Source organism: Nymphaea colorata, chromosome 3 (genome assembly GCF_008831285.2).
Source record: "Nymphaea colorata isolate Beijing-Zhang1983 chromosome 3, ASM883128v2, whole genome shotgun sequence".
In the NCBI taxonomy this organism is placed as follows: Eukaryota; Viridiplantae; Streptophyta; class Magnoliopsida; order Nymphaeales; family Nymphaeaceae; genus Nymphaea; species Nymphaea colorata.
The window spans coordinates 6,998,666-7,024,294 of NC_045140.1; the positions used below are offsets into that span (position 1 = coordinate 6,998,666).

Sequence of the window (25,629 nt, forward strand, 5' to 3'; positions counted from 1 at the left end):
TATATGTGTATAATATATACACACACACACGCACATTTTAAAATAGTTTGATGGGTCGGAATCTCTATTCCCTTGATCCTTAGCTACCAGTCAGCAGAAACTCCATGTAATACTAACTCTCATTGTTACATTTCTCCATGTAAGCCTCATTAATGTGACTATGTGAACATGTATAACGTCAGATCGAGCTCAACTCAATAGATTGAGTCCCCATCGAGCTCAATTCATTTAAGCTCGTTTACTAACTCTTTGATCTTTTTCCTTGGTTTTAAGTTTGAAAATTATATATAAAAAAAAAGATAACCTAGATTAATGAACTTAATCGAGTTTTAGGGTCGAGTTCATGTAACTCAAAATTGACTCATTTGTAAGCTCGAGCTCGACTCATTTATAACCGAGTGAGTTTGAGTCAAAACTGAAGTTGGGTACACCAGTTGTACAGTCTTAATCATGAGGCAAGGCATAAAGCTGAGGCATTGAAGCATAAGTTTCAAGACCAAAGTAGTCAAATGACCACATTTCCTACCCTCACTTTGTTCTTTCAAACTGCCTAAAGGTCTGGTCTAAGACAGAGATAGGGTGTCTGATTTTAAATCCACAGATTTCAGGATTTAAAGATTTGAAATAAGATTCCTTTCTTACCACTTGTTTGTGGTGGTTTTACAGCTGAACCATCTAAAAGGTTGTATGAGTGAATTAGAAAAAAATGTGTCAACTAACTTCTAGCAAAGAATTTGTAACCTATTCCTTAATTAGTGAGCTCTTCTCCTTCTTATGGTGTTATGAAGGGTTGCCTTTTTAGTTGGTAAACGTAACTGCTTTCCTTCTCTGTTTACAAAGAAGAAACAAAAAAGAATGACTTTCTTAATCAACCAGTTCTTTGCTAAAGCGAGCGAGCGAGAGAGAGAGAATCAATCACATGTTCTAGGAGCAAATCTGTGAAACAATCTTAAAAAAGCAGGCATTTGATAATAGTTTCCCTAAAAGGTTGAATTGCATATGGCAATGAGCTGAGCAGGTTTCTCTAATTCATGCAAGTCTGGGTATTCCATCGATCAGCTTCACGTACATAACACCTGCAATAATATTAATAATACCTGCAATTTTGTGGCACACATTCAAGTAAATTATGTGGATGTGTTTATAAAGGGGAGGTATCCATAAAAAGCCTAAGCCCCTTATTCTTTCCGAAGTCTAGGTCTGTTTTAGGATTTAGGTGGGGTGCAAGACACCTATTAACTAAAATATCATACATTTACGGTCTGCACCCATCAAAACTAACTTTCTGGGTAAAGAAAAAGTTCAGAAAGGGATCCATTTAAAGTGCATTGATGGTGCTACCTAAAAGAAAGTTTGAATTTGGTATCCAATGAACAAGAACATATGAAAAATAAAAGGATTCCACCAACTAAAGCACCTGAAACTATGGTTGCAAATGGATCGGATTCAGTCCGATTCAGCAAAAGCCCAGAATCGAATCTAGTGCACTAGACATGGACAAAAGCACTAAACCAGATGAGGATCACTTTCAACTTCATCTGACAGTCAAGCTGCCACATACCATCCCGATCTGATGTTTTAAGGTTAAGGAGGCATATAAAATTGAAGGGTTATTTAATGACTAAATCTTGCTTTGGTTCTGTTGAAGGCTCTCATAATTTTGGCTCCCCTTTATGCAAGCCACCCATTGGCTGATAATTTTGTAAGGATAGACTTGAAGTTACTGTATTATCTATTGCAAAGGTGATCTCTAAGGATAAATCTATCAACTAAAATTGTTTTTTTTTTTTCTGTGAAATGATACATGTAATCGTGGAAACGAATCAGCTAATAAAATGATACAAATATTGTTCAACCTGTGGTATGCGGTTAACCATGCTTCGAATAACAAAAGAATGGTTTTCACAATATGTCAGAAGTTCACAGGTCTGCGAGTAAGTTTGGACGAATTAAAGAAGACCCTAATGTTGAAATCGAACAAAATAATTTAAGGAGGGAGTAAGTGGAGGAGAAAATTTGTGTCTGCCGTTTACAAATCTCTGTGTAGTTTTTCCGATAGGCATCCTGGCGATCGATTCTCCACGCAGGGTGAATGGCTCTTTGCTCTGGATCCGCGTCGTTGAGGAGATTTCTGCTGCCAAATCCGTAGCAGAATAGTAGCCCCACTGTCTGCTTTACAGGCGATCGACTTTTCTCAGAAGGTTTCAAATCCTTCTCTTCTTTACCCCTCCTGCTGTTCCACGCCTATTTGCTCTTGTTCATTTGTGGGTAGCCAAGATCAATGAATGCCATCCTTCCATTATGCCTCTGAGAAGGAAGAAATGGAGTGAGGAGGAAGAACGGACCCTCATCGATAAGTATGCTGTCATGCTGGCGGATGGCACCCTCTCGAAGTTGAAAACCAGAGAGAAAAGGTTCAAGCCAATAGCCGCCTATGTCGACATGATGCACCATGAACGTGACCCAGTTGCCTTTCCTTGGCAATGGACGTGGAAGGACGTATCCACCAAGGTACAGAACATGAGGCATCAGTATTTGGGTGTTAAACAGAAAATCAAGAAGAGCGTGGTGGCTCCTGAGCAGAGCGGCGGCGCCGCCCCCGGAGGTGATCCTGGGCATGAAGATTATGATTGGGTAGAAGGTCTGAGCCGATGGTCCAATTTTCTTAGGTACAAGGATGTTTTCGGTGATGTGGTTTCAGAGGCTGATGATTCTTTTAGCGGGGAGGATCCCAGAGGCTGTAGTGGAATGGGTGATGGGATTCGGCCGCTTGCTAGCTCGCATATGGATGCTTTAGGTTCGTCTTTGGATGCCGATTTGTTGCGGGACGGTATCAGGGGTATTGATGGTGGGAGTGATTTATTGGGGTTAGCGTTAGAGTCTGACTATGACGGAGAAGACGGGGATGATGAGAACCAGTTGAAGGAGGACGGTGACGCGTTCGAATTCGAGAACTCAGAGGCGGCTGAGGTGGGGAAGAAGAGAAAGAGGTTGGTGAAGAATGGTCGCATGGTTGAACAGAGGTTGTGGGAGTTCTTGGTTAACCAAATTGCGCAGTTGAGGGAGCGGGAGGCGCGGCTAGAGGGCCGGCACTATGAGAGGGAGAAGAGGGAGCAATTCAGGGGTGCGGAAGGGAAGAGGCGTTTGGAAGGACGGGAGAAGGGGAGAGGGCAGAGGGACCAAAACTGGGAGAGATCAAGTCAAGAGAGAGTTCGAGACTGGGGCACGATGGAGATGGAGAGCGCAGAAAGAGAGAGGAGGAGGAGAGAAGAAGACATGCTCAAGGAGAGGGAGTGGGAAGAAAAGCTGGAGAAAAGGAGGGAGGAGTGGAAGAAGAGGATGGATGATATGTTGAGGCAACATCGTGCTGAGATGGAGCAACTTCAGGCCCGGATAATGCAGGATCAGCAAAATGTTATGAACCAATTGCTTGGCCTTCTCTCACAGTGGACTGGGCATTCCACTGGCTTGCACGATCATACCAGTGCTGGTAATCCTTATCTCTCTCAGATGGTTCAGAATTTGCATCATGTCAATGGGATTGTTCCCGGTGAAAGTAGGATCGATGGTGACAACCATGATGATCACTTCATCGTTGATGCTTGACCTTTGTTTCTTCAGTTTCATAGTGCTTAAGTCGTGTGATACAAGAAAAAGGCTGGTGCTAATGAAGCAGTCACGACAGTAGAACAATGCTGAATGACAGCTGCTGCATTCTGCAACTCATGTGTACTCTACTCCAGTTATGGTTATTTGAGCCATGTCCTACATATGGATCCTGCTATATTTTTCTTCAACAATTCATAGGGGAAGTTTTCCAGAAAAAAGTGAGCGCATCATTCACCTTGATATGTTGTCTGAACGTTTTTTTGTTCCATATGATATGTAATGCTGAATAAAAAGAAGTCTTTTTCTTTTTCAGCATCTCTTGGTTCTCTTTAGTGATGTTGCCTCTAAAGTTCTTTGTTTCATAATGCTGAACAAGAAATGAATCTCCTTTCCTGTGGGTGCCTAATATTCTTTCGGAGAAAAATGTTGGATATCGATGTGTCTGATCAGTAATCGAGCATCACTGAGAAACGTTATTAAGGCTTAAACTTAATAAAAAGTGTCTGATTGATGTGTCTGATTGGTCTGATTGGTCAATTGAAATGTTGAATATCGATGTGTCTGATTGGTCGATTGCACCTTACTTTTCCATGTGTTCTTTTCTCCTTTTCTACAATTCCAGTTCTCCTGTGATTTCTTTCAATACAAAATGTACCTTTGGTTTTCCTTTACACATTTAGTAGTGCATGGAAGCTGCATATTATCTTTTCTGTAACAAATCATGATGCTTCTTTATTCATGAAACACTGATAGGTTTTGTAATGCTGATACAAGCCCCATTTTTGGATGTCTTGTTGATATATAGTCTAATTTGGTCTACCTATCCGAAAGGAGTTCTCAACCGTCTGACAAAAATGTGAGCACCTGTATGCTCAGTAACTTCTTTCCCTGCCAAGCTTTTATACGAAGGAAACATATATTAAACTTGCAGAACAGCAGAAGTACCACTTTAAAAGAGCAGATCATTTTCAAGAAAAGGTGTGAATATAGTAATGTGGGACATGCTAAGTAATTTGTCTTCTCTTCCTGATTGTCATCATTTGACATCAACGCTGTAAGTGCTTTCTGGACCCTGAGGTTCCATCATCTACAGAAGATGCCTTCATTTCATGAGGCCTATGTCACTTAATGAAGGAGACATTAGACTTGTGTATACAGAAAAAAATTTCGCCTATCTATCCAAGTCTTTAACTTAATAGGTATGACAAAAGCTTGTTATCTACAAGTATTTGGATGTTCCTTAGGGTTATTGTGGTTGCAGTTTTCTAAATCTAAAGAAGGCCTGCTTTATTCAACAGAATCAGTTAGGAATTTAATCACTGTACAGCAGAGTGAGATAATGATGAAAGGGTTCGCGAATAACATTAGAAATCGAGTACGTTAATTGGTGTTGAGCTACAAGGCTACAGCTACATGTTATATCTGATATCTGTCAAGTACATTTTGAGAAATTTAGCTTCTTTTGATGCTTTTTCAAAAATTATTTTTTAAACATACTTTTTAACATTTTTTGTATTTTCCAAGGTTCTGAAAAATGTTGAAGTTCTTACAGAAAATCCTCTGGCATGCTGTCAAACTTCCTTTATATAGCTAAGCCTGAATAGCGTGACTGCAGCTTAAAGCGTCAGAAGAAGCATTCAGATCTTTCACCTGGTAATGCAAACGGAAGGCATGGATACAAGGAAGAGTATCCCTGTTTGCAGAATTTAACAGGATGAAGGATCACTGCCTCTCATCTGCATGAATAATACAAAGTAACATGATACAAGACTCTACAAATGGTGAATTCTCATACATCTAGGGAAAAAGATGAAACTCGGATATTCTTTTCTCATGTCATGAACTCATAGCTTGACATGGCCTGCAGTTGCAGACAATTCCTTTTACCCTGGTGCTAGAAGCATCACATTATGACTACTTGTCCATACCAGACTCAGCCCTGAAGGGTTGCTTGACAATGGGAACACTAGCATATTGTTCCATGAATCTGCCCCAATCTTTAGGGCAGATTATTCCATAATGTCACTGTTCTCATTGAGATTGGAGCAGATTCATGGAACAATATGTTGCTGTCCCATTGCCAAACGACCCCGGAATGTCCTTCTTATTCCTTACACATTCACTTATTCCAGCTTTTAAGTATCATATTTGTAAGCAATGTTGCTTTATCATTGTCATCGAACAGGATGGAAGTCGCAAGGAAGAAAGCTGTACTATGCTGATTTGGCATGTATTTTTCACTCTTTTACAAATTTTGATTATGGAATTCTTTTTATTCTTTAGGAAACTTCACGATTGCGTTAATTTGGCATTACGATGATAATTTTTGTAGTTAATATGCTGAGTATGGAAGAAAAATTTTCTAGTGGCATGTCTGGATTAAAATTTTTATATAGAACCTGCTTAGGTTTTGGCTTCTTTCAGTAACAGAATTAAATGAAGGAAATTAAAATTTTGAAGTATGTTTTTGTTATATCACCAAAACTTGGGAATGTTTTTCGAGAAAGTTTGATTCTGAATCTCCTAAGGTGTGTTCAGATATGCCTCTTGTCAACCGGACTAGGGTAAGTTCCACAACGCTTTGTTTCCTCAACAATGGGTTCTTTGAAATTTGCTAATTCAAAGCCTCTGTTGACCAAAACTGTCTCGTGGACTAAGTGCTTTTTAGCACCACATATGAGAAACAAAACCTTTACTTTTTAAGGATTGCGAGTTTCAATTTTTTTACCTTTCGGAAGCCAAATCATTACATGTGCTTCTGTGATCTTTACAGAAGCTTGTGAAGTTTTCAGCAGAATAAATTATCTTCCTTAGTTTCTTGAAAGCATTCGACATAGTCTATCTGAAATGGCGTAGTTTCTTTATCGAAACTCCATATGCCAAGGGAATAGAGTTTCCACTTTTAAGAAAAGCGGAGCACAGTGAGATCCAAGACATGAACTTGGAAGTTGACGGAACCGTCGTCTTCAGGTTGGAACTTGAGACAGACCATAGTAACCTGTTTACTGTCCAATATGGCCGGTGCCTTCTGCTTGCGTTTTTATGCTTCTCCCTCGTAGCAGAAAGGAGGACCCTTTTCACTTCCATTGTTGGTGAACCCCATTTCTGACAGCTCAGAAGAACTTTACTTTTCATGGCCCAAGGAGATCAAAGTTTGTCTGCTGACATGGAACCACTATTTGGTTAAAAGCCAAGTAGGGGCATAAATTAATTGACATGGTCCTTGGGAGATTCTTCATTACCAGGAAATGTAAGATAAATAACTTTTCAGTTCTGTGGCTGGAGGAATGGTTCAGGGGCTTCTGTTGGTTCCAAGGTCAGGCTTCTTTATCGTTACATTTCTTTCTCCTGTTTGGTGAGGGCGGAGTTTGGCGTATTCTTAGAACATTTACCGTGGTGCTTGAATATATCTCCGTCTTTCGAAATACCACAGTTCTGTTGGAAAGCCAAATTTGAAACACAAGACTGCAAATGAAACTGAGACATTTGCAGATATCTTTCTACGAAGGATTTAAAAACTCTCGCCTCTCTTTCTCTCTCTAACTACCTGTCATCCCATTAGAAGAACCACCGTTCCTTTGAGAGCCAAAGTTGAAAGACAAGACTGGATATGAAACTGAGAGTGACTTGCATTAACATCTTTTAGGAAGTAGTTGAAAGTGTTCCATGTTCTCCCTAACAGTACCTGTCATCCCATTTCTTTGAATTTGTCAGTGTTCAGTAAAAATAGAGCACCATGTGCATTTTTCTTGTAGATGTCTCTCCTGTTTTAGCCAAAGAAAAACTTACTGGGGTATGGCGCAGATCTGTGAGTTGCCTAAACCCAGATTTGACAGACAAGATTTTGACTTGAGGGTTTCACTGAGAGAGATAGAGTTCTGTTAGGGGTTGGGGGGTCCTTTGGGGGGGGGGGGGGGGGGGGGTGTGGTTCTAACAACGAGGGTTGGAGAGGAGATAGTGAGCCAATGGTGGTGGAGGCAATTCTAGGTGAGGACTCAAGCAAAGGAAGAAAGGAAAAGGTTCTGTTGGGAGAGTTTCCCTTGGCCTTTTGGGAATGGAGGTTTAGGGAAGATAAAATAGAGATATCTTGGAGCTGTAAGATTCCGGAGTTTAGAGTTTTGAAAAGTAGACAAGGGATGCAGGCTTTTCTTCCTCAAATCTTTTTTCCAGCAGATGATGAGGCATCAATTTTTCAGCCATTGCGGTGGTAACTGCCGGAGAAAATGCTAAGAATCACTTCGATTAACCTTTCATTTTTTATTCTCTAAGAATATCGTGGGTGAACATTCAATTTCAAGGATTTGGCTGGGAAAAATTTGTTGCCATTTAATTGGCTCATCATGATCAAGTTTCCGATTTTCGCCTATTGTTGAGCTACAGTTTGAAGTGAAGGATGTACGAGTACTCCAGGGTAGAGGAAAGAGGGGGCTGGCGGTGGCCATGGCCCCCCTAAAATTTTGGAAAATAAAGTTTTACCTGTTAAAATGTTTTGAAAAGTGTAGCTTCGTCATTTGCCCTTGAAGCAAAGTGATCTCTCTCTGAGTCATTTGATATTTAATTGTAGATATTGAAGGCTCAAATAGAAAAGGTAACATTGGAAAAGATGAATTGCTGTAACTAAATTTGAAGAAGGGCATGGAAGCTTCCAATCTAGGAGTCTTGGGGCAGGCTAACATGCCCGAGGTTATAGAAGTAGAAGAAGAAGAAGAAGAAGAAGAAGAAGAAGAAGAAGAAGAGGATGAGCTGGAGCCAAGGTCGTCCCCCGCCAATTCATGATCTTATTTGTAGGCAACGTGAAATTAAAAGGCAGAAAGAAGGCAATCGAGAGGGAGAGGAGGTGTGAAGGTATTGATTAGAGATCATTCAACGAAGGTTATGTTGATAGAGCACATTGGTTCGAAGGAGGGCCACTCTCATTGTGCTGGGATCAATGAAAGGATGGATGAGCACCCCATGTCAGGATTTGGAGAAGGAAAATATTGCCATTGTAGCCACAATGCTTCTAGTTGTTATGGTAAGGCAAAGAATATCAGGATTTTTTGGAGGAAGCAGGCCCGTATCTTTGAAAAAAGAGCAAGAGTTACTCGAAGAAGGAAGCCATATTGGAAATTGCAGTTAACAACGTCCTACAACTATTTCAAGTAAACAAATGGCTTAGTAGCAAATGAAATGCTGAACGAGTAAGTAATGACCCAAGGGAAGAAACCAATGGAGTGGAGACAGTAGAATGGAAGGACCTTCGCATATCAGTGTCCCTTTAAAGAGCGGGAAAAAGAATCCTTATCTAAGGAGAGAGAAACAGAGCCACTTCGATAGTTTCTTTTTGGGTGAATGAGAGGGTTATCCCACCGCTGGGGCGAGAGTTGAAGCTCCCTTCCTTACCCTCGGCCCCAGGGTCCAAAGCTGTGTCCATACTATGTGGTGAAATCTATGTATACCTCAACTTGCTAGTACCTTCAATGTGGTTGGGGAATATTTAGACTTCAATTTTATGAAAAGGTAATGGTGATTCTACTTAAAAAAAAAAAAGACCCATTCATTGGGAGATTTCAATTTAGTAATGAATGGCTTTAAAAGATTGGGAGAGCTACAACTACTAGGGGTGTTTTAGCTTAGGCTAATCTTACAAATGATGGCTTGTGGAGATCGCAGATCGATCATGTAAGTTCTCCTAATTTACATGATGAGTTGGTTGGGCAGATGTCTTAAGTAAGTCATCAACACTAGCTTCAAATGAAAAACCATGTGAAGTTGACAGAGGGAAGATGGAAGAGAAAGGTTGTTGGTGTCCACCATTAAGGTGTTGGTAAACTAGAATTGGTTTGAGGGATTAAGCACTATAACTAGGCAAGGGCTTGGCATTATGTAAGAGCAAATTAAGAAGGTCAAGGACAATTTAAAGAGGAATCAAGAGGAGACAAAAAAGGAGACAAAAAGTGGGAGTGTGATAACAATGAAAAGAGAGGGAGAGAGAGAGTGGAAAGAAGACTTGGATGCTTTTACTTCTTGAGCAAGAAAACTAAAAAGTAGAAATCAAGGATAAGATGACTTCAAAACGGAGATGTCAACACCAAGTCCTTTCATGATGCTGTCCAAAGCAGAAGAAACGAAAAGAAGAAACAAAATTTTCATGATCTGCCAAGTAGATTTTCGCATTAGATACTTTAAAAGTGTTTCTAAAAGTGGATCACGCTTTTGGAATCTTCCTGGCAAGACTGCTGGATGGTGCTACAGTGTCTACAAATGAAAAATAATTATCGCTAAGGCCCATTTCAAAGGAAATCAAGTGCATTGTGATGGAGACTGATAGGAATTTAGTCCCAGACTAGATGAACTTTCCAACAAATTCTTTATGAATAGTGGGAACTGGTAGAGATGACATTAGTAGAGCAATCAGAGATTTATTTATTAAGGGAAGGTTGGTTCGAAATGTTAATATGACTCATATTTTGGTATTTTGAAAGCGCAAAGTGAAACTTGAACTTCACACCCCAATCTCACCATCTAATATAATTATTAAGTTTATCAGTAGGATTATGATAAATTAGATGCAACCATCTTCTATAGCATAATTTCTCCTAACCAAAATGCCTTTTTGTTAGTCATTAGAGTCGTGGAAATTTCTAACTAGGGCATGAAATGTTTCATCCAATGCAGTTACGGAGTAGCAAGTCAATATGCTTCAAAATGAACCTAGGGCCTATGATCATATAAACTGGACCTTTCTTAAAAAAGCCTTATTTTGCCTTAAATTTGATGAGGTTTTGATTCAAAATTTGATGCTTTGTATTTCAACAGTACCTACGTCTCTGCCAGTTGATAGTGACGAAGGAAATTAATCCTGAAGCAAGGAGATCTTCTATGGCCCTGCTTGTTTTGAGCTGTGACATCCTCTCTTCCTACTGTCTTTCGAGGCGTGCTTCCTTCTTACTGTTAGTTTAAATGATGTTGGCTCTAGAAGGCTAGCCAAAGGCTCTCGTACCGAAAACAGATAGTGAAGTCATCATCGCATGGGTGGGATTTGTTTTATTTAATTGTACATATATTTTTTGTTCAATAAAGGCAAGGGGTATACCCCATGCAGGCATTGCATAGGGAGACACTTATTTGTCGTCAAAAGCAAGTTTGGTTACTTGGAAAGTATGTCCATCAAGTCGAGGTGCCTGTGCCATACAAGAGCTATGTTTGATTGCTTAGATAACTTGTCCCAAAGGAAGAGGAGTTTGCACCCAAAGAGCCATTCAAATGTTGTCAACGAATATCCTGCATAGCCTCTCCAAATTGTGCAATTTACAGGTTTTCTGAACTTTTTGTTGGGAAGTAGACTGACTGAAAATCCAAAACTTTCGCTTCTAGATTAACCCACTGGAAACAAACATCTCAGAAATCAACCCGAGGCACTCCGTGTACATTGGCAACGGCAGGTGCAACTGGTTTTCTTTCCCAATGGCCTGCAATGTTGGACAGACTAGTGTTAATGGATTGCATTGCAGAGTGTTGACAATGCCCCTCTATCATTGAAACCAGAATTCAATGCATCCCATTGGTTTCGGCTGGAAAGCTTGTGTAGATTTTGGAAACATCATCAATTCTTTAAAATATCAAATTTGCTGAAAAAGCAAGACATGTCACTTCCAGGTACCACCAATTACCATAACCGCCTCAAAACCAAAAAAGTGACCCCAAACAACTTGTGGGATTTACAATGTCACAAATCCTTGCATAACCAGTACATACATGAAAAATCTTGTTCCCATTGCAACACAGCCTAAAAACTCCCAGTCACCTTAGAGAAACAACAGAAAAGGAAAAGATAATCAAATTCAGAAAACTACATGACACAGAAACCATGGAACAGAATACATTTTTTACAAAGACATCATCTTGCTATTTGCTGAAGCCTACCAGTACCAACATTGTAGCCGAGACATGCGATTCTTCATGAGGATGCACCCTCCACCACGATCAGTTAGCTGTAAAAGTTACCTTAATAACTATACTCCAACTTAATAAGCATATAGACGCTCATAACAGTTCCCAACATCTTGGTCCTCCTGTAACACAAAACCGAGCTTTCATGAAAGCAAGGAGACTAGAGAAACAAATTCTGAAGTCACCCTTCCTCTGGACCTTGTATTGATAACAAAGTGCTCCGGGTACTTTCTGAGCAAAGTGAGCAGGCCAAACCAAGGTCTTCCTTTAGCTTCAAGAATAGGCCAGTCATCCGATGTGAGATACCTCCTTACCCTACTGTGGGGCCACACTCCATTGTATTGCTCAATAAGCTGAACAGGCCGAAAAAGAAAAGAAAAGGAGAAAATGAGAAGGTCCTGATAACCGCTTACTACACGTGAAAAAAAAAAAACAAACAACAAAACACTGAAAAGCACAACCAGCATAAATGGGCCATGGCAAATATGAGTTTTAAAACAAACAGTTTGCATCTGACCAATACAAGTAGAAAAACAGCTCAATCATTAGTATCATAAACTGGATCTGATCAAATCAGCGCACAAATTCTCAATAATATGAATATTGTGACATAATGCAACACAACAGGAAAGCTCTTTTCCCGCTTGTGTTTTATGAGCAGTAAACAGTATTTTATCTACATACAACTATATAAGTTTTGCGATGAGATCCAAATATGGCGAAAAAGGCGGATAAACTCTTAGAAGTAGATCAATAACAAGACTTACATCACGCTATTAGATGTATAATGGAACATACACCAACAATGTGATCATAGATCAAAGAAGGAAAGGGGTTGGACAATTATAGAACAAGCAAGCATGTCAAATGAAGCAAATATTTGGATAAAATGTCAAACAAGTAACACCATTTCATCAACAGATATGGTAAAGTACATTAGAAAGGAAACAAACTGTAACCAGGTGCACATACAGATGTCAGCAAAATATAGGATGAACAGTCAACAGTCATCAGGACCTCGTTGATTCTCACCATTATACCAGACATGTACGCTTTGATGTAGATGAGTCATGACTAACCTCAGCATGCAGCTTTTCCATTGGCATCCATTCTCCTGGGCCACAGAGATCAGAAAGAACTATAGCTACCGATGATACAACATCTTTCTCTTCTTGTTGCATGAATTGATGATTCTCAGCTTCTCTATCTGTCCTTGCTCTTGCTTCTTCTCCCTTTCTCTCTGGGACAGGAGAAAATTGTCAAGAGACATTAGGATACCCTAGAGCCTTCAAAAGTTATAAATGAAGTGGGTTCATTCATCTATATCTCAATTAAGTTAGGTAGAAAGATAAATCCCTCAGGCGTGTAACTGGTAGAACATTCCATATTAAATATATTGAAATGAATGCACAACATTTAGCCAAGCAACACCCATAGGATATGACAAGCATCTAGTTGCACAGCATCTAAGATCTACGCATCTGCATCCATGTCTAAGCTGGGTGCTGTGAGTTACTTCTTACACAGGACACACTCGCATCTAAGATGGCTACAGACACATGAGAAGTAACAAGATGCTGTGCAACTAAAAGAAACTCGGTTACTTCTTGCACTTGTCCATCTATGTCACCAAAAGTGTTAAAACAGATTATACATGGTAGTGCTCGCCTAGGAATTAGGCAGGACCATTCAAGAAAAGAAAACAAAAAAGATAAACAGAAAATCAATGATTAGATGCTAAAATCATTAACAAACATATACTATGGAAAATATACAACACCAGTTCAACAAAACTAAGGAATGGCCTAAAAACATGGTACCTACTAACACTAATGACTAACCTAAAAGGGAAAGTAAACGAAGATTAAACACTAATATGTATATACACATTTAAAACATTACAAAAGAATATGCACATTGCACAATATAAAACTCCATAACATGTATTAACAACAACAAAACAAAACTAATAAATACACTAAGGATACAAATTGTTACCAGTATATTATGTTAAGAAATTACCATAACTAATATTGAAAGATGGTTGAACATAATTGTTATGACAGCAAGTAGACAAGAAATGCAACATCAAACAAGAAAAAATGGGCATATAGCAAAAAATAAAGGGGAGAGGGAAAAGACAAACATCAAAAAGGAAAAAAAGAGGTGGCAATGTCCTTACAAACAAGAGGGGGGGAAAGTACAGGTTAAATAAATAGAAAAGAAAAATGAGAGGGGAAGGTGACAGCAGGAGAGAGGGGGTCAGAAGAACTGAAGAAGTCAAGGGGGTTTCCACCATGCTTTTATTGTCTTAGCCAAAAACACTTTTGTATCACCACGCCTACACATGAATCCACCCAGGAATGGCTAGGAACATTAGAAGAGGGCCAAGCCGCACAAATTATTTTGAGCACCTACAACCCCTATGCATAGGATCCAAGCTTGCACAGTTAAATAACCTAGGCATACACAAAGGAGGATATTGACTACAAAGGCCTCCATATCTATATCTGCATTGGTAATATATGGGGCTAACCAGACGAAACAAAATTTTCATGCCAAAGTGCTAAACCCACACATGTGCAGCAGGTTCTTTACAATTTTAAAGAAGAAAATTTTCATGTTTCCTCCTTATTTGCACAATCAGATTTCTGCAAGCTGAACTCAACTTAGGCTTATCTTATATCATTTCTAAAGCTAACCCTACTATACAATCACCACAACACATTAAGAGACACTTGCAATTCTCACCCCTTATTGACCTCTTGCTGAACCTCAAATGCACTTGAGGACGTAATTGTCGTAGAAATCCTTCCTGAGTAAGATCATTATCATCATACGAGTGCTCCAGTCTACTACCTGCCCCATTATATACTAACACAATGTAAAACATAATAGGAAATGTTACATCTCCATTTTCTGTCCATACCAATGCAATATAGGCCAACATAAGGTGCTTGTTTGGGCTTGAGCAACACTAACTATTCAAAAAGGTTGCCGCGCTGGAGTCATGTCTAGTGTAGCTTGGTTGCTGCTTGGATGCGGCAACAAACGAATTGCTTTCTTTTCGTTGAATCATTGATAAAACCAAAGTTTGTTAATGTTATTTTTATTGCTTGTGAAAAATTTATTGTTTGTTGACAAATATATATATATATATATATATATATATATATATATATATATATATATATATATATATATGTATGTATGTATGTATGTATGTATGTATGGGATTTGTGGATTTCTCCATCGGATCACAGAACCACCGCCCATGATTTTCTGAAAAGAGCCACACCCATACCCGCATTTGCACCTTGCACCACCTATGTGACATAGGTCTGGGCCTTGATATATCTTTCCTTGCTGATCCAGTGAATTGCCTGGGGTGTCAGACCATCATATGCTACAAGCTTACATGTAGAGATGCCATATCAGTTATTCCACTAAATCTATCTGAAACTGCAAAGAACATATCTTCACATGAAACACATCTACAGATCTTATAGGCTGATCTTTCTATGAATTGGAAATCCAGGAATGGAAGTTTTTGACTCAAAAAGCGCTAAAACCTTTCCCAGTTCTTAGCTATGATTGTATGAATCAGAGAATTACCTAGAGAGAGATTGCTCACTTTTCATTTGGTTGATGCACAGGGCAGAATGTTTGCTAAAATAGTATGTTTGCCTGTTAAAAACCACATAGATACCCCTTACATCTTGCCAGCTGGCTATGAAAATTAGCAACTATGGTAGATACAATATGAAAGGGAACAAAAGTCGCTTCAACCCAGTGTGTATACGTGTATATCCATTAGTATAGATCTGTGCATTTGCCAGAATGTACAACGTATGTGTGTGGGTGCAAATCTGTGTGCATATGCATGTTCATAAACAGGCTACTTGATATGCATACATGTTCATCACAGTTTATGTATGCATGCATTTGACCCGGTATCTATGGACAGAAGTGGTAACATATAAGCATTCATGTGCACATCCCACACAATGGACATGCATAGAGATACTGCAATAACCTGTTTCTCCATGCCCCGAAACAATGGCAAACAAGTTCTAAACTAGATTCCAATCGAATTGACAGTAGGATACCAAAGCCTGCAGCATTGTTAGTTTGGTGTTTCTAATAATTCATTGGATGCAGAACCTAAGTTTTTAAGACACATGAACTTCCTGTTTTGTCTTATCGACTTATCTCCATTCTTCGCTCTCGTTTCCAAAAAAATACCATTTTTGACGGCGAAATCCATGCTTCCAAACAGCGGAAGGTATAAATGCAGGTAGAAGGCATCAGTAAATAGTCGTTAGATGCCCAAGTTCTAAATATCACTCTCAGTTATGGTTCCCCCAGTCAGAGTTTTATCATTCCAGCAACCTCTTCCTTAAAAAAAAAACTGCACGTCTGTCAGAGTTCTTTTCTACCAATATAGACTCCTGCACTATTGTCCATTGTCATCTTAAAAACCACCTAACACTCAAACTATATGCAAGTTCATCTTAGCAAGAAAACATTTATTAATATCAGTTGTTTATTAACCATCTGAAATTTCAACTTCTACATCAGAACATCATCATCTTACAGGTTCATGCAATCAGTAGAATTATAGAAGCATCTATTTCACCTACAAGAAGATAGGACGTTATCATGTCAATGGCCAAAAAAAATGTAGAACCTAGAAAAAAAAATAGTAACAAAAATTGCCAATCCTGGAAATAAGGTACATTTGAAATAGCCTCAAGGGACATCGCATAGCTGGTCGGGTTGGTCATGCATGGATGAACACATCACCCGTTTCATCCTCCAGCACCATATGGATGGAACACGGTACCAAGATGAAGGTACTTTGTCTCCTCACTAGGCACCAAGACAGACATGGACCACGGAGGCAAGGGCAAAGGAGGGCTTCGACTCTTTTGCCGGGGGTGAATTATAACTGAAATATGATTTTTCCTTTGCTTTGAGAAGTTGTGGAATACCTTTTTCCTTCATTCTGCTTATCTTGATACATTTTACATTAGGCAATATTAAATTTTAAGTTATAGTAGGTATGTCAAAATAAGAAACAGTCATTATCTGTTGATCCACAACAGATCGAATTGAGAAAAGGAAAAGCAATTATCCAACTTGGAATGAACTTAAAATCCAAGTTCAAGCTCAGAAGTCAGTCATATCTCTTTCGTGCCAGGTCCAATACGTCTTGCTCAATCATTTTATCTGTGGCATAGTTTTCCATAAAAAGAATTTCACTTGTAAATGAAGTTACACGATAGAGTTCATATTACTATATGAGTTAGTCACCCAGTGCCTCCAGCTTGCCATCTTTCCCTCTGATGATCTAAACCATTCCCTGCTGCTGAATCTAAAATTGCACAGACAACGAACAGGTTGCAGATGGGTTAATCAAATAGGACCAAGGCAGAAAATAAAAACACCACAATCCTTGTGAGAAAATCCATGCACTTCAAACCGTTCGGCCAGTAGCATAGCCTTTATGGTTACACCAGCTAATACCCAAAAAAATATCAAGGATTTGGATTTCTCCATATCAGCATTGAACCTCCAATTACAAACAAGAACGCCTTACACATGCACTAATTCCCAAATCATGAAACATCAAAACCAGCATTATGATTCATTCCGTCTATCATAATTCACATTTACTAAAACTTGGTCCTGCTGTGCAAAGCATTATGAGAACCAGATCACTGAACGAGAAACCCTTTGTTATTTGCACTAACCATGCTCAATTTCCACGATATCCCCTCCCCTGACAACCGGAGAAGTTGAGAGAAAAGCAAGGAAAGTCAAACCACCGCAAATTACCATAAAATACATGGCATGAAGTTCTTGGAAGCGAGAAAAAAATTGGGAAAAAAAATGCGTCGAACCACATGAGAAATCGAAATGCTTTGCAATTCCATCAACAGAACAAAGGAAACGATCAGAGAGGAGGGGAAAGGGGAAAAGGCAAAAAATAAGAAGAAGAAGACGGAAACCAACCTAACTGCATTCCGACGCCGGAGGCCTTTGCCACGGAGCTGCCGCCACTACCGCTGCTGCTACCGAACCCCAGGGCCGTGTCCGGGTCGCCCTTCCTGGGCCGCTTGCCCATAGGGTCATAATCAGGCTGGGGAGGGGGCAGCTTGAGGCGGCCATGGCCCTTCTTCCCGCTCCCCAAGAGGGCAGAAGGGGCGATGGACGGTGGCGGGGTGACGGGTAGGGCGTGCGACGGCGGGACGGGAATTGGTGGTGGAGGAGGAGGAGGGGGACGGGAGCGGAGGAGGGAAGGGTGGAGAATACCGCGGACGGGAAGGAGGAAGTAGAACTTTTTGTCGCCGATCTGGAGTAGGTCCTGGGAGTCGAGCTTGACGGGTGGGTTGCCGGGGAGGTGGAGGACTCCCTCGACGAGGCACCCATTCTTGCCGATAACGTCAAGAGCGAAGCGGCGGCGCTGGAAGTCGTAGAAGATGCGGGCGTGGTGGCGGGAGATGTTCATGCCGCCGCCAAGACTGGTGAGGTCGACGTCGACGACCGATTTCTTGCTGTTGCGTCCGAGGACGATGGAGTAGGTCTGCATGTAGTACTCGAAGTCCTCCCCCTGCAGCTTTGCGAACCCTGCCTCCACATCCCCCATCTCTCTCCTCTTCCCTCCTTCCTTCTCCCCCCTCGTCCCTTCCCCAAATTTATGCCTCCTCTCTCATACAGAGGGAGGGACGGAGAGAGTCTCAATGCTTAGAAATGACGATGAAAGCAAACAAGGAAAATGGAACTGCAAATTTAATGGAATCATTGGAGACTGTAAGATTTCATTCATACCAAAATACATTGTGAAAAACGGTTCTTGGGATTTAAAGGAATCATTATGCGATGTCAGATTTAAATTTTTTGAGACAATTTTTTGCTCTGAAGCTGCCCTCGGGAATCATCTTCAAATCAAAAGAAAAAAAAACTAATAGTTGAAAATATGTACCTCTAATTTGATAGCCTTTAATTTGGTTAAAGATTATACCGGAAAAAAAGCCTTGCCCAGATGACGTTTTCATAATAAAAAAGAACAAAAACAATTGAGAAAATAAACAAAATGTGGGATGAAGAAAATTCTGGTACGATCAAAATTGGTTTTTGTTGTTGTTCCAGTGAGTAAGTTAGAAGATTGTATTTGTAACCCTGACCTGTATGGGATTGCTCAAGTGTTTATTTGGGTGCATCCATATTACAGAGTTCCAGAAGAGGAAATCCAACTTAGGTATTAAAACTTGAAGGAGTACCCAGTAAGAAGAACATTAAGCATTTGAGATGTGATTCTTAGAACACATATTTCAGGAGCACCATGTTTCTTTTCCGTTCGGAAGTCGCACTGTGGCGAGCCAGGCTGCTGTGGACAATTGCCCACACCAGCCTACATAAGTTGTTTTATATTCACATATATATACTTCATTAGTTTTTACTTTTTTATATATGAGTGCCCTTAAATTTATTTTGAAATTTAAAATAACAATACCCATTAGCTTGGCTCCGCCTACGATTTATTCCTAAAAAATGGTAATGTATGATATTTACAGGAGATGTTGTAACAACAATTAGTCAACAAAGCATAACAAAGAACAAGAACATCCCCAGTAGACTTTAACGCATTCTCTTCTTGCTATCAAGGATTACATTATTCAGGGATGGCATGATGAAGGTTATCTTGTTATGAAGCTGGACTCATTAAGGAAGGGCGAGGATAGAGTGGAATGGTATTTTCTAAGAACAACTCTCCTGCACTTAAATTTTTTCTAAAGACTGGGTGAGTTGTGTCTTGGAGCTGGAATTTGGGCGATGGTAATCAAATGAATTTCTGATTTGATAATTGGGGATGAGCATTCTTTTGGGATGAGCATTCTTTTTAGACATAACAGACATCATGATCACTTTCTGAGATGGAATGTGCGAGACATGCTGCTGACTTTCAGAAACAGTGACTTACCTCCTTCTAGTTCATGCTAGATTTCCATTGTGGTAGTTTGGTGCCCAGTGGTGAGGGTGTATATATATAATATATTTATTTTATATACATATAAATATATGTGTTCATAATATATATAATTTTAGCTTATTTCTGTTATTTCTTTTTGCTTTTGTTATTATACATAAAAAAAGGGACAAGAAGAAGAAAAATATTTTGAACAAAGAACACGATTGGGGTGTGTGTCGGAACTCCACCAGCACCAACACTAGCACCAGCGTCGTGTCGACGGGAGTGCGGCCCCTTTTTTTAACAGTCCATGGAAAGTGTGGCCCCTGTTTTGAAGAGTCTTTGTGACATAGAGTGAGTCTAACTTAACTTCTCTTTCAGGAACGGCTTCGAAAAGAAGAGTAGGGCAGAGGTAGACTTGGTTTGCGCCTCTCAGATCACTCCCTTGGCTAGTCTGCTGAGGAATTTGCAGGTTATACCATTAGCCAGATTACGTCTCTAAACCAAAGATTGTGCTTCATCTTGAGTCTTACTGTGTGGAGGAACATGATAAAGAAAAAGTTATTAAATCTGGTAAAATGGAAGGAATGGGAGTCTTTTCGAGTTGGGCAGTGGGCAGGAATGCTGTCTGTCGAGAGTTCTCCTCCATTCCTGTATACTCTGCAAAGTGGTGTCTTCTTAGTTCCCTCTTTCTTTGGTTTTTTTGGATGATCTCCGTCGCCTTTAGTAGGCTCTCTTAAGGGCATCCTCCATTTGTTTGATTTCTTCATTCACGAATTCTTTGATTAATAAAAGGGTGTCTAAGTCATGGCTTTTTATTTCATTTTCTCTATTCAACTCGAGTTTTTGTCTCTCTTGTTAGGCGGGATGCAACAGTTGCTGTATTTTGGCTCTCATATGACCGCAGTTATTGGTGGGATACAACGGTCAATATTTTTTTGTCATGAATACTTTTTCCCATGCTGTATCAAACAGATGAGAGATTACCATCGACAGATGTCAGTGTAAATCACACATGGATGAACTATTTCTGGTCCATAGACTTTTCATCCGTGAAATGAAAATCAATGAATTTCTATCCTTGGGGTGTTTGCCTGTGTCATTCAAACGACCCCTAAAAGGGTGTAGTACAGGCTTTCTTTCCCACGTATTTTATTTAGAAGGTTCTCAATGCTTCTTTTCCTCAGCTTTCTTTCCTGTCCAAATAGGAAAAGGAGCCCTTCCACAATCATTCTCCTGCACACGCCAACCTTGTCACTTTTGCTCGGCCACATACCCAAATGATGTTGGCAGATATATGATATATAAAATTGGCAAATTCCTATTTTATATAAACAATTTCAATTATTTATGGATCAATTTATAAATAAAAAACAGAAAATTGTTTGTTACAGACTAGCACGTGCAAATTGGCCAAATAGTAACCTATACAACTTGATTTCTTGCACCTTCTCTCGTTTAGATATGAGTGAGTGTGAGTGTGTGTGTGTGTGTTTCTTCAACTTGTTTAACATAGTTGATATCAACTAATATAGTTGAAGGTTGATTAGCTTGATAATCTAAATGGATTAGATATATTCCATTACGGAAATGGTCTTGAATGTGTTTAGTTATACTTGGTAAAGAGATTCGGATTTGATTGCTAATCGGCTTTGAATTTGGTATTTAGTTTTGTAACTGAATCTGAATCTAATATTTAATAAGGATCAGACAAAGATCTGACCAATTATATATAAACCTCAGATCTTATGCTAGTCGGGTTTCTAATTTGGTTTTAAAAAACAAAGTTTGATTCCGAGTCTAAATCTGAATCCAATTAAATCGAATTGTAAAAAGTGAATCCAACCAATCGGAACTGCAGCAGGCGTCTCTCAATTGCACATACAGTTCAAACAGTTGCAGAAAAGTTAGAAGCAAAATCCGGAGAACGAGTCAATTTTTTTTTTTTATTAGAATATCTCTTCTTGTCTGATTTGCACTTTCGCCGCCTTTACCGCAACTAATTTTCTTTGAACAAAACCTGTCATAAATAAGCTCAGGTGCAGTCGTATTGATCCGGAAATTGGTACTTCCACAGCTTCCAGTTCCATGTTCAGAGAGCTAAAAAAGCATTCCCCAAGGAAAGCAAACTCAACTTCCATGGCCATTTCTCACCGCAACCATGAAACTTGCATCAGATCCTTGAACTCGAGCTCTGCCATTGGATCAACTGCTTGAGGTTGAGACTTTAAAGCTGGTCAAATCTCTAGAGCCCGCAGGATCTCTGGCATGAGGCTGAGGGAAAAGAAATAAAATTTAAGTTTCAGGGTCGTGGGAGGCATGCACTTGCCCCAACACCGACTCCCATTTCAAAACCCCTCTCCGTTTGCATTTTCCGCGGAGAGCCACCAAGCCAAAGATTTCAAAACACACCCCCAAGCAATAAAATAAAGTACGCATCTTCGCCGGCCTTCTTCTTCGCATAGACTGGTCTTTTCCACTTTTCCCTCTCACCGAAATAACATCTTCCTTTGCTCATCTCTCTCACTGCAGGGCTTTCTGGTTTCTACTCACCTCTCCCATTAATTCACTCATTATTTCTTCACGAGCTTCCTCTCATTTCCTCAGCGGATCTCTCTACCCATGAATGCCCCCTGCCCATAAATGACGTCCCCAGATGTTGTAACGGGAACATAGTCCCAATGGCTTAGGAGATACTTTTGGGGTCCAAGCGTAAGAAAAAGAAGTCGGTTGCTCCCCTTTTGGCGGAACTCCAGAATGGGTATGCACCGTTTGTGTTTTTGTTCTGGTGTTGGGAAGTCAGAGAGGATGAAAGGCAGCATTTTCTGTAGCAAAGGACCAGCAATGGCGAATGTTTGTGGGGGGACGGGGTTCTTCATACACAGGGCTCTACTGCTAACAACCCACAGCAACCTTCCGTCTGTCTCGGCTGCAGAGGGTGTGGATATCCAACTGCAGTGCCAGAGTTCTGCCAAGCTGATGCCTCATAGGTTAGTTCCATTAAGACTTTACCTCCATCCTGGTCCTTGTTATATCCTCTCCGTCTTGGTATCGTTCATTGATTTTGGTAGGTGCAACTGGAACATATGATGGCATTAGGTTGGTGGAGTTGGTTCATTGTGAATTAAAATTTAAAGAGATACTGAATCTGTAAGCAGGATGCTGTGACACATAAATTGGTCGTTTTTATTATCTAAAGTCAGCCTTTACTGAACAGAAATCTTGGGACATGAATATTTCTAATTTTTCTTTTCTTCCTCTGTTGAATGACATAAAATGGTTACAGGAGCGTTTGTCTTTCTTACATTCAACAACCTATGGCGTTTGAGGCCTTCTTCTCCCTTTTCATATTTCCCACAGGCGGAAATTAGATTTATGGGTGGTTAAGATGAATTGCTATGCATTCCTCATACAAAATATAGGGTTCTAGTTTAATGTATGCAATTTGGTTACCCTCCATTGACATTTACTTATGTGGAATGCTGAGCACCAGCTGTCAAATTTGGCAACCGATGCTCGTGGTGTCCGGTTAACCATTTTCTTACAGAAATGGTTTATAAGATGAATAAAAGAAACATTTCAGTTGCAATGGAACTGTCCCTGTATAACGCCAGAGTTGCTACGAAAAACAAAAAAACATAAGAGATAAAAGTATATCTTTTGATCCTTTTAAAAGGTTCCTTTAAATATTCATTTAGCTGGCCTTTTTGTTAGTCCTTTAAAGATTGTTTTGTTAAAGCCTCATTTAGTTGATCTTCACTGAATGCTGATGAGATGTAAGGTGATTTCCTTTGTGCAGCTAAGTAAACCATTCATCGACTATGAACTCGTGCATTTGAAATGCTGGGTTTCAACTCTAGGTCCAGAAGCATTATACTTGAACATATTTAAAGGTGCCCAAATGCTGATCTGTTCTACTGACTACTGAGAAAAACATATTTTCTGCCGATAATGCCTCTATCAGCTTCCAGATATAAAGTATTTCCCATTCCTCTCTACATGTTCTTTTTTCTTTTTCCTTTTCCATCTTAAAGGCTGGGTGTTATTGGTGTTGCACACTATTTTTTCTTATTCTGATGTTTTAATCTGAAGAGTGTGTTTCAACCAGATGCTGCGAGCCTGGTGGAGTTCTCATCATGACTCCAATTGCCAGTCTCAATGCTGCTTTTCAAAGTTCTCATCCAAGAACACAACCTATGTTGGTTTTGCTGCTAGATGTTCTTGGTAAAGGTCGGAAAATTCTTTTGCAAAACTCCTATGACTCTTTAATGCTTACTAGGTAGTAAATCCTCTGACGTTATCAAATTTCAAGAGACTTTTCTCTTGCACATTCAATTTGATTCAATAAATGAAAAAAAGGGACTACAACTCCCCGAAGTACTTTGACTGTGTAAATATGGATATTTTTTTCCTTTTCCATCTTTTCTTGCAATAATTGGTCACTTCTTCTTATCTACTTCTCTGCAATATTGGGTTTTATATTATAAGCTTTCTCCTTATGTTCTTGTAATGATTCTGCAGATTTTTTATTACCAGTTCCGTTCTCGATTTGACAGTGGTTGGATTTGATATCATGGAAACCTGTAGCATGAGCCATGTCCAGCAGCCTCATCATTTGAAGACATGTTCTCATCCATGCCTTGAATTGGGCAGTATGGTTTACCTCCTAGGTCGTACAAACAAGAAGGATTTAACAGTTGGTGATGGGAAGGTGGTGATTGCAACTGACAATCTGATAAAAATAGCTACCGATGGAGTAAAATGGACTCCTGGATCTGCTGGTTTTGATGCCCAGGGAAACCTGGCTTTCATGGTCTGCGATCCAATGAAGCTAGCTTCATCTCCAGCCACAAGATCTTCGTCAACGGCCTCATCAACCTCGTCCATGAAGGACCATTCCACACAATTTGGCATTCCCATTCCAATCATATGTCAGTGGCTGAACCAACATTGGGAGGGCACCTTGGATGAGCTTAGCAAGCCCAGGTTGCCACTCATACATTTGGTGTCTACAGGACAAAAGAGTGAACCTTCAAGTGCTTCTTTCACCCGTCGTAGAATTTTTAAATCGGAGGAGGAAGTTGATACTCTGTCTTCTCACATTTGTTCTAAGCATGTAAATCACCATGCATCAAGTGGATTAGCCACTTCTACAGCACGTGGAGAACGAACCCGTGCAGTTCATAAGCAGGGCATCCCAACGCCAGTGATTTACGAGTCCCCAATGTTGGCCGCAGGTTGTATTAGTAAAACTGAAAATCCTCAGGTTCAGATCTCAGATATCAACTTTCCACACAAGAATTCGGAAGCTGTAGTCCTTCCACTTTTGATCAGAGGGAGATCAACCCAAGCAAGCATTCCTAGACAGTTGATCACAAGCCATCATGATGGCAATCATGCAGAGGAAGTTGCATCTGACTGCCGATCAAACATGGTTGAAAAACCATTATCAGAGGCTACATTTTCTGCCTTGGATGCAGAGGCAGATGTTTCCAACATTAATTTTGTGAATGATGCCCAAAGTGAAGTCCAATCAAGTTCTCCTGGGGAGTTTTCAGCACAACATAAGATACGTATCAGGTTTCATGATGAATATACAAGTGATGCTGAGACAATGTATTCAGCTGAGACAATGGAGAGCAGAAATTACAGCAGCCCAAGGGAGGTGAAGTTGCCTCAAGTTCGCCGGAGCCAGAGCTGTGGGAGTCATGGCCGCTGGAGTAATGACCGAAGGAAATCTTTTTCCAGCCATGGGCTAACTGTGGAGAGGCAGCAGAGCCTATTATCCGGAAGGAAATTCTCTTCTAGCAGGACACATGATTTCTTTAGCCCAACCGTTTCTTCCATCATGAAGAAGAGGAACAATGCTGAGCAGCAGAAAAGCAGAGCGCGATCTGGTGGTGCTCAGCTGTCTCCAAGATGGATGTTTTAAGATGTTGCTTCATAGGTGAAATAGAAATCAAATTAATCATTAACATACACACTGTACATCCTGAGAATGTCAACTGTTTATGGTTCATGGCTATTAATTCAAGGCTTGATATGTTAAATACCAGTCAGATGACTGTGAGTAGAAAGATCACTTCTTGTTGACGATTTTATTCGAACAGCAC

General features: G+C 40.0%; 2 protein-coding genes across 8 annotated transcripts; one reads left to right on the forward strand and one right to left on the reverse strand.

Moving 5' to 3' along the window:
- Positions 1-11,198: 11,198 nt before the first annotated feature.
- Positions 11,199-18,474, reverse strand: LOC116250645 (FHA domain-containing protein FHA2). 4 transcript variants are annotated; one of them, XM_031624434.2, is made up of 4 exons: positions 17,560-18,461; positions 14,293-14,415; positions 12,621-12,781; positions 11,199-11,894 (listed from the first exon to the last, which is right to left on the reverse strand). In XM_031624434.2, exons 1-4 carry the CDS (start codon positions 18,191-18,193, stop codon positions 11,685-11,687), a joined length of 1,128 nt encoding a protein of 375 aa, XP_031480294.1. In that variant the 5' UTR covers positions 18,194-18,461; the 3' UTR covers positions 11,199-11,684. The 4 variants fall into 4 exon arrangements, with proteins under 4 accessions (XP_031480294.1, XP_031480295.1, XP_031480297.1 ...); XM_031624435.2 differs by having other exon boundaries at positions 14,293-14,400; positions 17,560-18,459; XM_031624438.2 differs by having other exon boundaries at positions 11,755-11,894; positions 12,574-12,781; positions 17,560-18,474.
- A 3,149-nt stretch (positions 18,475-21,623) lies between these two features.
- On the forward strand, positions 21,624-25,571 carry LOC116251033 (uncharacterized). Of its 4 annotated transcripts, none has more exons than XM_031625088.2 (3): positions 22,366-22,506; positions 23,316-23,494; positions 24,038-25,571. In XM_031625088.2, the coding sequence occupies exon 3, from the start codon at positions 24,090-24,092 to the stop codon at positions 25,446-25,448; it is 1,359 nt and encodes a 452-aa protein (XP_031480948.1). In that variant the 5' UTR covers positions 22,366-22,506; positions 23,316-23,494; positions 24,038-24,089; the 3' UTR covers positions 25,449-25,571. The 4 variants fall into 4 exon arrangements, with proteins under 4 accessions (XP_031480946.1, XP_031480948.1, XP_049932936.1 ...); XM_050076979.1 differs by having other exon boundaries at positions 24,073-25,571; XM_031625086.2 differs by lacking the exon at positions 23,316-23,494 and having other exon boundaries at positions 21,624-22,506.
- The last annotated feature ends 58 nt before the right edge of the window (positions 25,572-25,629 follow it).

Coding starts and splice junctions, on each gene's coding strand:
- LOC116251033 (XM_031625086.2), top strand. CDS start 22,274: ATGGGTATGCACCGTTTGTGTTTTTGTTCTGGTGTTGGGAAGTCAGAG. Junction 22,507..24,037: donor GCCAAGCTGATGCCTCATAG/GTTAGTTCCATT, acceptor ATGATTCTGCAG/ATTTTTTATTACCAGTTCCG.
- LOC116250645 (XM_031624434.2), bottom strand. CDS start 18,193: ATGGGGGATGTGGAGGCAGGGTTCGCAAAGCTGCAGGGGGAGGACTTC. Junction 12,782..14,292: donor CAGCAAGAGGTCAATAAGGG/GTGAGAATTGCA, acceptor CTCCTGTCCCAG/AGAGAAAGGGAGAAGAAGCA. Junction 11,895..12,620: donor TGGAAAAGCTGCATGCTGAG/GTTAGTCATGAC, acceptor CGGCCTGTTCAG/CTTATTGAGCAATACAATGG.